The sequence below is a fragment of the Salvelinus sp. IW2-2015 genome, linkage group LG15 (assembly GCF_002910315.2).
Source record: "Salvelinus sp. IW2-2015 linkage group LG15, ASM291031v2, whole genome shotgun sequence".
Classification (NCBI taxonomy): Eukaryota; Metazoa; Chordata; class Actinopteri; order Salmoniformes; family Salmonidae; genus Salvelinus; species Salvelinus sp. IW2-2015.
In genome coordinates, this window is record NC_036855.1 from 63,915,956 (window position 1) to 63,927,123 (window position 11,168).

At 41.1% G+C, this 11,168-nt stretch overlaps 1 protein-coding gene across 2 annotated transcripts; it reads right to left on the reverse strand.

The window, feature by feature from the left end:
• Window positions 1–1,287: 1,287 nt before the first annotated feature.
• slc39a13 (solute carrier family 39 member 13) lies at window positions 1,288–10,874 on the reverse strand. 2 transcript variants are annotated; one of them, XM_024003046.2, is made up of 10 exons: window positions 10,777–10,874; window positions 9,358–9,702; window positions 7,969–8,082; window positions 6,862–6,995; window positions 4,051–4,173; window positions 3,721–3,810; window positions 2,803–2,853; window positions 2,446–2,578; window positions 1,966–2,065; window positions 1,288–1,816 (listed from the first exon to the last, which is right to left on the reverse strand). In XM_024003046.2, exons 2-10 carry the CDS (start codon window positions 9,677–9,679, stop codon window positions 1,741–1,743), a joined length of 1,143 nt encoding a protein of 380 aa, XP_023858814.1. In that variant the 5' UTR covers window positions 9,680–9,702; window positions 10,777–10,874; the 3' UTR covers window positions 1,288–1,740. The 2 variants fall into 2 exon arrangements, with proteins under 2 accessions (XP_023858814.1, XP_070303428.1); XM_070447327.1 differs by lacking the exon at window positions 10,777–10,874 and adding an exon at window positions 10,131–10,211.
• Window positions 10,875–11,168: the final 294 nt, after the last annotated feature.

The following is an 11,168-nucleotide window of genomic DNA, read 5'->3' on the forward strand; positions in this document are numbered from 1 at the left end:
AGCCCGGATCTCAATACCATTTAGCATGTCTGGGACCTGTTGGATYGGAGGGTGAGGGCCATTCCCCCCAGAAATGTCTGTGAACTTGCAGGTGCCTTAGTGGAAGTGGGGTAACATCTCACAGCAAGAACTGGCAAATCTGGTGCAGTCCATGAGGAGATGCACTGCAGTACTTAATGCAGCTGGTGGCCACACCAGATACTGACTTACTTTTGATTCCCCCCTTTTTCAGGTGCACATTATTCAATTTCTGTTCATCATGTCTGTGTAACTTGTTCTGTTTATGTCTCAGCTGTTGAATCTTATGGTCATACAAATACTTACATGTTGTTTGCTGAAAATAAACGCAGTTGACAGTGAGAGGATGTTTCTTTTTTTTGCTGAGTTTACACAAGTTGCTTACCAAGACGTCATTGAATGTCCCGAGTGGCCTAGTTACAGTTGACTTAAATCTAATTGAAAATCTATGGCAAGACTTGAAAATGGCTGTCTAGCGATGATCAACATGACCGAGATTGAAAAAAATGGGCAAATATAGTACAATCCAGGTGTGCAAAGCTCTGTAAGAACTTATCCAGAGACAGCTGTAAATCCCTGCCAAAGGTGTGTAACAGACTCAAGGTATTGAATACTTATATAATCAAGACAGTGATTTAATTTTCTTATAATACTTTTTTTACTTTGACATGAGTATTGTAGATCGCTGATTATTATTTTCTCCAATAATTTTCAATCCCACTTTAACAAGTCTGAAAAAATCAAGGGGTGTGAATAACTTCTGAAAGGACTGTATATAGTAAAATCAAGACCACACAAAAATATCTTGCATAATATTTTATTACATTTCTAAATCATATTTTCCTTAACAATTAAGCTCTCATTATAATTAAGAAGTTCCAAATATATCTGTCTGAGTGTCTCTCTTATCATCAAAATTAGCATTGTATACAATTGAAAAATACACCATCTTTTTGCTTGAATATACATCAATGCAACAGATTAACCCTACACAAAAAGCAAATGGTGTGTGTGTGATGGAAATCGTAACAGAATTTGACAAAAACATTGCACCATGTTACTTTCTGAAATACTTCAATAAATACTAGGCAGTACAAGCAGATACAGAAACCAAKAAGATACAATAAATATAAAATAGCCTGAAAGAGGAAAACAAATAAAAAGCAACACATGAGCATACAATTTGAGGATTTCAGGAAATGTGTATGCATTTTAGTATGTGAGATTACATTTATACAGTATGCATGAGCTGCTCATATGTGTGTGATAAGACCTGTTCGAGTATGTGTATGTGTCTCCCCATTATGGTCTGATTCTCTCAGATAGTCCAGTTACTTCCATGAAAGCTTCAATAAGCTTTCTTTAGCTCTCTTGCCATTTCAAAATGTCTGTCTCTGGGTTTGGCACATTAGTGTCCACACAGACAGTAGTCAGAGATCAGCAGACAAGGTGGACACAGTTGGTCTAGAGTCCTGATAGAAAAAGCAGGTATGATTCAAGGTGCCGTTCTGATTGCCGGATCGCTTCCATGTTGATGGCCATGCTGATGATAGGATGTTTTGGCACTAGGTGGAGTATTAAAAACAGTTCCATATAAAAAAAGGGCGATTGAGTGCAATCTGAGGACTTAACTTTATAGAAAGGGGCATTGCTTCCCAGTCCAGTGAATGTTGCGGTGATGTTCTCAATTATATTTTGGTAAAGCAAGCTTGTCTTTTGAGCTCAATCCACTACGGCAGACAAGACGGCCATGACGGCAATGCCACAGCACAGGAGCAGGATCTGCAACAGGGAGTGTCTGGAAAAACAGATGTTTTTTTTTTTGCTTCAGTGTTTGCCCATTCATTTTCATATTAGTGTAACACTTTTTTCCCCTCTGCATATTTAGTCTCTTAGTGGGTATTTGCATGGTGGTCAGTGCCTGTCCAGACTGACCAGTGTACATACCTGAGGCTAGTCTCCTCCAGAAGGTCAGGCACCACGTTGACCAGGGCTATGTACAGGAAGCCTCCCGAGGAGAATGGTAAGATCCACGCTGTTGCATTTTCTACACAGGATAAAGTGGAATGAATGAGACATTTGGTTTGACTTAATTTAAAAAAGCTTTTCATGCTGCTTGGAGGCCAAAGCACTGAAGTCTATATGGTTCCTTGATAGCCTATACCAATGGTGTGGACAGTTCTCGACATGGGCAGGAGCTCACCGGAGCGGAGTACCAGCACTTAATGGTCTACTGCTTKAGCTCCTGCACCKCYTATAGAATATTAAATCAAAAGTATTGTGGATCTCTTGCACCTAGTTATAAACAGTACCGGCATCCAAAATAAGTACTGTTCCTTATTTCAGTCCAAGTCAAGCACCTGGTGTGGAGCTGTAGTTTGAGTGCTCTGCTGCTGTTTTGTACATGGAGAATGCTAGGCGGCTCACCTGTCCCTCTGGGAGACTGGGCACACAGGGCGAAACAGGCCCCCAGCACCCCTCCCAGGGCTGTGGATAGCTGCATGCGGGCGGCACTCCAGCGGTCAAACCCTGCACGCAGCAGGATGGCAAAGTCACCCACCTAGAGATGAGCAAACATCATGTCAGCAATGTGTCACAGATTCACATATAAGCAATGCGACACAGAGCACATTTATGTAAGCAAAAAAAGATGGGGATATCAACTAGAACTGAATCAATTCATGACTCAAAAAACAGTCATAATTAGCTTTCAATGGTATGAAGTATGTTACAAAAAAAATATTTTAAATAAATAGGTCACAAAAATAGCGAGTTTGAACTTACCTCATGGGGGATTTCATGGAGCAGGATGGCAAAGGTGGTGAGACACCCAACCTGTCAGGAAATACACATAACATGTCTCTGATCAGGCTCTGCAAAATGTATACTGTACAAGACGTGTTTCCAATTCTATACTACTCAAACTCTGATAACTCCTCTCCTGTACTACATTACAGTGTGTATACATGACAATGTTTTTTCATGCATCCAACTGGGCTTCTACTTCGATAAACACCATCATGCCTGCATATAGAAATATGAGTGCAGATGGAAGCCAAAATAAGTGGGATGCCCATGTGTGTGAGCGATGTAGAGACATCTAGCTAGTTTACTTCCTCCCTGGCAAACTCTCCCTTTGGCTCATGCTGTTAGCCTTATGCCTCTCCAGCTGGACCTTCTCCCCCACAACCGTGGGTAATGTAATCATTATTCTATATCAGAAAATAGCAAGGTAGAATTCAATGTACAGTCCTGACTCAATGTTCTGTTCTGTAATAATGACAATACCGTACTTAGTATTAAAAGCATAGAATTGTGTTGTTGAAACTAGTCTCTTAAGCAGGGGTGCAGTATCATGCCCATAGTGGACTGAGCTGAGAAAAGTGAATGGTATGGCTAAGTGAGAGCTGATACAGCTATCTACAAGTCTGCCAAGGGGTTTAGGTCCTATGCCAATCATGGGCACAAGCCTCTCAAATGCCAAAACAACCACCTTCCATAACATACTGTATTTAGTCTGTAGTAAGTCGACTCTATGTTGAAGTATTGTATGCATTGTTTATGACCAAGTTGCATTTTGTTGAAATGTTTGCATTGAAATTAGTAACTGCTATTAGGTTTCATTCACATGTATTAAAAACCCACACATGGTGACTATTTAATATAGAGCATCTGGACAGACTGTTCTGCAGACTAACTCACCTTCCTGCTGACCAGGAAGCTCCCTGCCACAGCCAGGCCATGGGTGAAGTTGTCRATGCAGTTGGCCAGCAGGTTCAGGTACCCACTCGTCTGCCAGATAGAGACACAGAACCAAGTCTGTACAGGTTAACATTCAAAGGATCCCACAGCTGACTCACACTGAAGTCATATACATAAAGCTAAAGAGGTTACTTAGTACAGAGGATTTCATTTTGGTGGCTCTTAAGCAATGGAGACTTCCAGATTCTTCTCCCTTTTGTCATTTACATATGGCTTGTTAAAAGGAACAATATCCCGTCAGACAAACTTCACCCATTTGATCCAACATACCTTTATTTTCTTTGGCACTTGCTGCAAGCTGCTTTTTGTCTTGGAGGACGAGCTCCACGTATCAGAATGGTGCCCATTGATGTGGGACAACGCCTCACTACTGGAGTCAGAGCTATGGGAGGTCTGAGGAGAAGGGGTGACAAAAAAACAAAACAGGTATTAGCCCAATCAGCAGGAAATTCCATAGCATACAAAGGTTTACATAGTACACTACACATATACATTTCCTTGAATCACAACCTACAATACTGTGTTTCTTTTATGTCACCCATAGCTTCTCTCCTCCAACCACTGACTGCACAGTACATCCTAAAATTCCTGTCACAGTCGTCACATCTTCCACTGAATTTGCGTGCTTTGAACAAAAAACTAACTCATTCTACCTCAGGCCATTCTTCTTTCCAGAGCAGGGCTGACTTCCCTGTTCCTTCCTCGTTTAGAGCCATTTACAGTACGGTGGCATTTAATAGTCAAATTAAATGAGGGAAATAGCCTGCTGTATTCTAAATGTGGCTGGGAAATGTTCTCTATTTTTGTAACCACACCACAAGCAAGAAGTCAAACTGTACATATCGTCTCAAATATCAATCTGTCCCCTAATGTGTGAGTGGGCTGGTTAATTAATCGGAGAGGGAGAGTGACACCAGGTGAGATCGTGATTCATGACCCATGTCTCTGAATTGAATAGTAGCGGCATCTTGATAAAAACATCAAAACATGCTTAATAAGACTCCATTTGTGGAATGAGCACTGATCTACCCTGAGTCTCACTATCCACCCCTGAACACTCTCCTCTGGCCTCTCTGAAGTAGATGTAGCAGCTGCTTCCTCCCCATCTCTATAAATAGCTACAATGAATGAGCCCAGACATGGATGCCAATCTTCCTCCTCCTGAGCAAAAGAGAAGGAAGAGGAAAGTGGTACACACACCTTTTGCGAGATGTATGGGGCACAACGATAAGAAACAGAAATACCTGAAATTAAATTAAGGATTATCGCTTGAATAACAGAACATTTTAGCATATGGGATCACAAATGCAGTATGATTAAAGTGCTGGTTTTCACCCTTAACTTTTCATCAGCAACTTAGAGCTGACTATATCAGTGAAATAAAATTGATAAAAAAAGGAAGCCTACAGACATTAAGGCCTTCAAAAGACTGCAGTTGTGTACCTCTGTTTTACATACTCCACAAGAAGCTCTCCCATATCTACAGAGCAGAGAACATCTCAACTCATCTAAATCCACACTGTCAGACAGGGAAAATGCACCACCCAAAACCACTCCATACCCCTATATGCCAAAACATCAAAAGAATCCTGAAGCTAATACTCTGCACTAATACCCACACCAAATCCCATATGAAAAAGGGTCTCACTGGTATTAGAGAAATGGAGGGGAGAGAGAGAATACAGCTTTGATCCCAAGCGTGTCTAGCAGATAGACACTCAGGGCTATGGCACAATGGGTCCCTGCATCAGTAACCATGTTTCCATCCAGATTAAAGTTATACCGTATACAAAAAAAAGAAATCACGACAGCTGGGATGGAAACAGGAAGTGTCGGTACAATTTCATTATTGCTTGTACGACAAGGTGGGATCTTTGTCGGTAAAATGAAYTATGCAACAAATTGCGTTGAAAAAAATTTCTTGCACAATTGTTGATAGAATTACCATCATGTCGAGGTAAATTTGAAGTCATGCAATGCTATGTTGTATGGTCCCCCTACTACAACTAGAAAAAGCTTGCCCAGTTTATTAGGCTTCAGATGAAAGAAGTTATGATGAACTTCACAGGGTGGTGCAGTCATGAGCTTAATGCTCCTTTCCAATAAATATTGAGGAACTTATTTTGTATGCTAGTGAGATTATCTGTGTTTAGCTGCCAATTGATTGGGAGTCCCATAGGGCGGCGCACAATTGGCACTGCGTCGTACGGGTTTGGCCGTCACTGTAAATAAGAATTTGTTCTTAACTGACATTCCATTCCTAGTTAAAAGGGTGTTTTTTCTTTGTCGGTACATGACAAACTTTAGCACCAAAGTGGTTTCTATGTACACTGCATCACAGCCTTTTATCCACAACACACCCGTTTGATAGAAGCAAACCTCTGGTGGGAAAATGTGAAAAATAAACTATTTTAAATGCATATTTTATAATATTCACATGAACATCTGTCACAAATTGGATGGAAACCTAGCTTATGACATTTGTTTGACTCAAGACTTATTTTCCATTTGGACTCAAACTCCACTTATAAAGTTATAAACAAGAGCATTCTGGGAGATTCCCATTCAGCCAGAATGTGTCATTACAGCACTGTTTATTCATTACCTTAAGATGGCTTAAATTCAGAATGTTGAAGTTAAAATGCTAATGATTCATCACTGAAGAGTAGAATAAAAACTGATKGTGGTTTCTTCAGCAACAACATTATCAAACAAGATGATCTAATGTGCCTTGTTTAAGTTTAGATCAGAGTTATCCACTGAAGACCAGCTCAGACCAAACAGAAAGCCCTAGACAGAGCCAACTGATCCACTAGCCACCCCACTGCGTGGAAGAGCAGTGCCACTGTGGTACCAGTGAAGGGATTAAAGAGCATTGGTGCACTGGACACACCTAAACAAATATGAGGGTTCCAGCATATGGGATGAGGTGTGTAATTACATGCGTGACATTCACCTTCTTTGGAAAGACATGGCCACTATCTTTAAATACATTTTGGTCTATTAAAGAGTTGACTTGACTCTGTTGCGCCTCATTTCATGTAGACAACATGGATAATACAACAGCATTGAACTACTCACAGGGACATGCTGGCTGTTACCAATGGAGTCCTCCTGGCTGTTCTCATCTGGGAACATATTCTCCAGGAGAAGGAAGGACAGCATGCCCATGATAACCCACAGGCCCTGGGTCCTGTAGTGGAGCTGGCTCTCGTCTGAACACAGGGAGGATGGAAGAGACATACAGTGTGAGAGAGGCTCCATTTTAACAGGGATGACAAACTAATTGGAAAACTTTCTCTAGGATTGCATGGTGACCCCCTTCCACATGGATCAGTGGAAAGCAGGCATGGCTTAGGGTTGCTCATCATCACCACTGAGGACATCACAAGTCAGCAAAGCATTTTAAAGTGTATTTCTACATGACAACCAGAGGACCTCAGTTTAGGGAAACTTAATCCTGGGCCACATCCAGTTGCCAATAGTTGTAGATAGAAATGCCATGAATAGTACTTTTCCAGGGTTACAATAAAAAATATATTGTTGGGGTACTGGAGTTTGGAAACACTGCTCTACATGACAGAGAGGCATGTCTGTTTACATGGATTTAACTGGATTTCTGACTCATTCCCTTAACTTTTTTTTAAGGTAGCTGTGACCAATAACTGCATATCTGTATTCCTAGTCATGTGAAATCTATAGATTATTATGATTTTTTTTTAATGACCTGTAACTCAGTAAAACCTTTGAAAGTGTTGCATTTATATTTTAGTTTAGTTTATATGTTTGCACTAAAACTGCTTTGAAGAGTTAATGTAAAATTCTATATTTGACTCTTTTTTAAACTGACGAGAATATCTGCACTTCCAAAGTTCACTTATTCAAAAGATAAATGTGGTACCTTGGGAATGTTATCTGTCATTCCCTGTCTGGCTCTGTCAGCTTGAAAAGTGTCGAAATCAACTGTTTTCGCAAACAGCCTATCTTCACAACATTGCTGACATGTCAGAAAAGTGATAAGCAAGCCTATGGACACACAGGAATTCCACTGGTCTGTGTGAAGGGTCAAAAGAGGTATACTGGTGGGGAGAAATAAGCACAGGCGTTTTAAAATGGGGATGTCTCCAGGAGGGATAGGGATGGGGATAGAAAGAACAGGAGGGTGCCTAAGAGAGAACGTTGACCCACCTGGGCTGCAAGAATGGGAATGTGCCCACGCCTCCGGGAGCAGGTGGAGGAACACGTCACCCAAGAGACCACCAATGGCAAAGCTCAGAAGCTGCTTTAGCTTCCGACAGCCAGCTGGAAACACACGGAGAGTAACAAGAGAGAAAGAGATGGTAATTATGAAAAGTTTAGTTGAGGTAGGCTGTATCATCCATGACATACAAAATTGCTGGTTCTTCGCTGTTTGAGCTAAAACATTTACAGGCTTCATTTAAAATAAACCTACGGAATAAGTGATTTTCTACTTCTAGCTTTCAAATTAAGAGCCATTACATGTTTTTCTATTTAAACATTTTCATCTTTGCATGAAGTATGACTTAATGATGACTATGACTGAATTAAAGAAATGGAATTACCCAGTAGGGCTATTTCTCGATAGGAAAAAAAATGGATCCAATAAATTCTAACTTCTGAACTTACAGCTTCAGAGAATGCAATTGCCATTGCTATGATATTACAAGATGACATTAGTGATTTGACTTATCTCTCCTTACCAATACTAATAAGCACAAAGGACCAGGACAGGCAAAAGCCAGTGCCCTTCAGTGTTAATTGTGTTTTCTGAGATGTGTTGAAATGCAATACAGAGGCCTGGTTTCTCTTCTTTGAGAGTTTAGAATACAGCATGGCAATGAGGACACATCCAATTCAGCACCATTTCCATTGACACATTTATCCATCTAGGCTTATGTCAGTGATACCTTCAGAATTACTTTCTCTAGTAACAAAAAAAATAAAAATACTGATTTAAAACAAACTTGTCCTAAAACAAACACAGCAGGATTTGGGTGAGCCAAAAGTGCAAATGAATCAGTGACATTTGACCCCAATTTAACAGTTTGTAACACTATATGCACATAAATTGTACCGGTATCTCACATGGTTAAATACTCAAGGCAACAAGAAAAAAATAAATCCGCAAAACAGCTTTGGAGGTAGTGACTGTGGCCTCTATATACTCTACTTGAAGGCTGTGTTTAAAAGGGTGTGGTCAGGCAGAGTTCAAAACCACATGGTTTATCTCATTAGCAGCAGTTTCCTCACCAGAGAAAAATAGAGGGGCTATTGCTCTACATTTAAATGGCTCTTTAGAAAAAATGGTGCAGAACAAATTAAAAATATATTTTATGATACATTTATGCCCAGCTCACAAGAGCCCCTTGATAATGTGAKGCATTTGCCTCTTCTGCCTAATGGTAAGTCACCCTGAGGTAGCCTACAGTGACTGTCTAATTACAGGTGTGTGGTGATTGAGGCCTATCAATTGTGGCTCATTTTCAGAAGAAAGAGAAGGCCTACATTAGTCTGGCTAACAGCAAGGCTCACATATCAGTTTAGGTCACAACTTACCCGCTGTCTTGAGGGCCTCTCCTGCCTCAATAGGAATAACAAGAAGGGGGAAAATTCCAGTGAGTCCTACAGCAACAGACCCAACCAGAGAGCAGAGCCAGACATCAGCACGCTCACTTGCAAAGAAGTCAGCTAAGGCCCAGAAGCCTAGAAGCTCATCTGGAAGCCCTGGGCCTGATCCAGCGGCTGTGGCTGTGGCATGAGCCATGGCTGCCTGGGACATCTTACCACTGGACGCCCCTCTGGACGAGACGACCAGCAGGGCGACACCAGTGAACAGTGCAGCCAACGCCCAGCTGGGCCTACCACCTCCTGATTTCATCCGTCCCTCGTTCCAGAGAGTACCTGCAACCAACAAGGACAATGTTGCAAGATGGAGGTCATTATAGAATGTAGATAAGAATGCATGTTGTCTTAACTCAACATAGATGCGTTCTCAAACAAATGGTTTGCACATTCACTGCCAAACAGTTTGTATAGACATTTTAGGCTAAGGTTGTGATAGTGTGTGACCAGTAATGGGTGACAATAGATTAAAAATGGACAGGACAAAATAAATCCCTTGGTAGGGTAGTCATTCCACCAAAACAGATGGAAAAAGTGCTCCATGAGCAACTGCTTAGGTCTGCTAATATCTAAGAAAACGTGTCTACGGGGCCCTATTTCACAGCATCTTGACTTGAACTAAACCAAATATCTATGGTTGACGTTTAATTCAGAAAAATATTAGTATATTAACTTTATATGGTTGTGTGTGATAATGCCTACGATACCCTGTCTACACGCCAGCGTCGCATTTTGAATGTGTCCATCAGAGTGCTGTTCAACGTCGACGAAAATCACAAATTTAAGGGAGAAAGACAACACTAAAAAGTTGGAAGCTGTTGTGAAGACTTCGCAAACATGGCTTGCAGGAACAAGTTAAATGCATGTTTACTTCAACGATAGATATAGGATGCTGATATCTTGTTGTATGATGCTCGCGCAGTAAAAGTTACGACATAGCACAAGCGAATGTTGCACACGTTCCGGAAAGGCCCAAACATTGTAACATTTTGATGAATTGTAACAATTTGTAGGCCAGCTAACGTTAGTTACAATGTACTCACTGTAACAACAGCTGTATCTGCTACGTTAGATATGCATCGCATGTATTTAGTTAGGTGAATTTTGTTTTTACTTTGCCAAAAAACAGCCTATCAGTTATATTTAATTCGCCCTGCTACTTGGAAAGTTCTGGTCGTGACCCACAAATGGCTGTCTATAAACAAACTCCGCTAACAAACTTAACTAACCAAGCCTAGCATTCAAGCCTTGAAAGTTGAAGTCAGCTAGTTTGGAATGCTAAAATCACGCAGTCATATTAGAAGAAAAACTACATAAGTAATGTGACATTAAAAATACGATAATATATTTTACCCTGTTGTGATTCCTGAAGTTCTTGCACCAGTGTGTCCCTGCCATCCAACTCCGTGAGGCTAGCGCTGCTGTTCCACTCTCCAGCTGATGCTGCAGATAACTACTTGTTAGCTACAGCCAACATTCCTGCCACGGTTTCCACTTTTCCAGAGGAGCCACGTCACCGGAAGTGTATTTTTATTCCTGACATCATGGCCCGGATTTGGATGCGAGGGAGGGATGAAATGTAGTTTAGGTTTCTGGGGTCTATTGATCACGGAAACCGTTTAAACGGGACGGACCTACCCAATAGAAACTCACGTTTGCCGTTTAGAGTAAACGGTTGCTGTTGCCTAACGTTTTGCAACAGACGAAACGTAATTTTTTTTTTTGTAATTGAGTCAGGGGAGGAC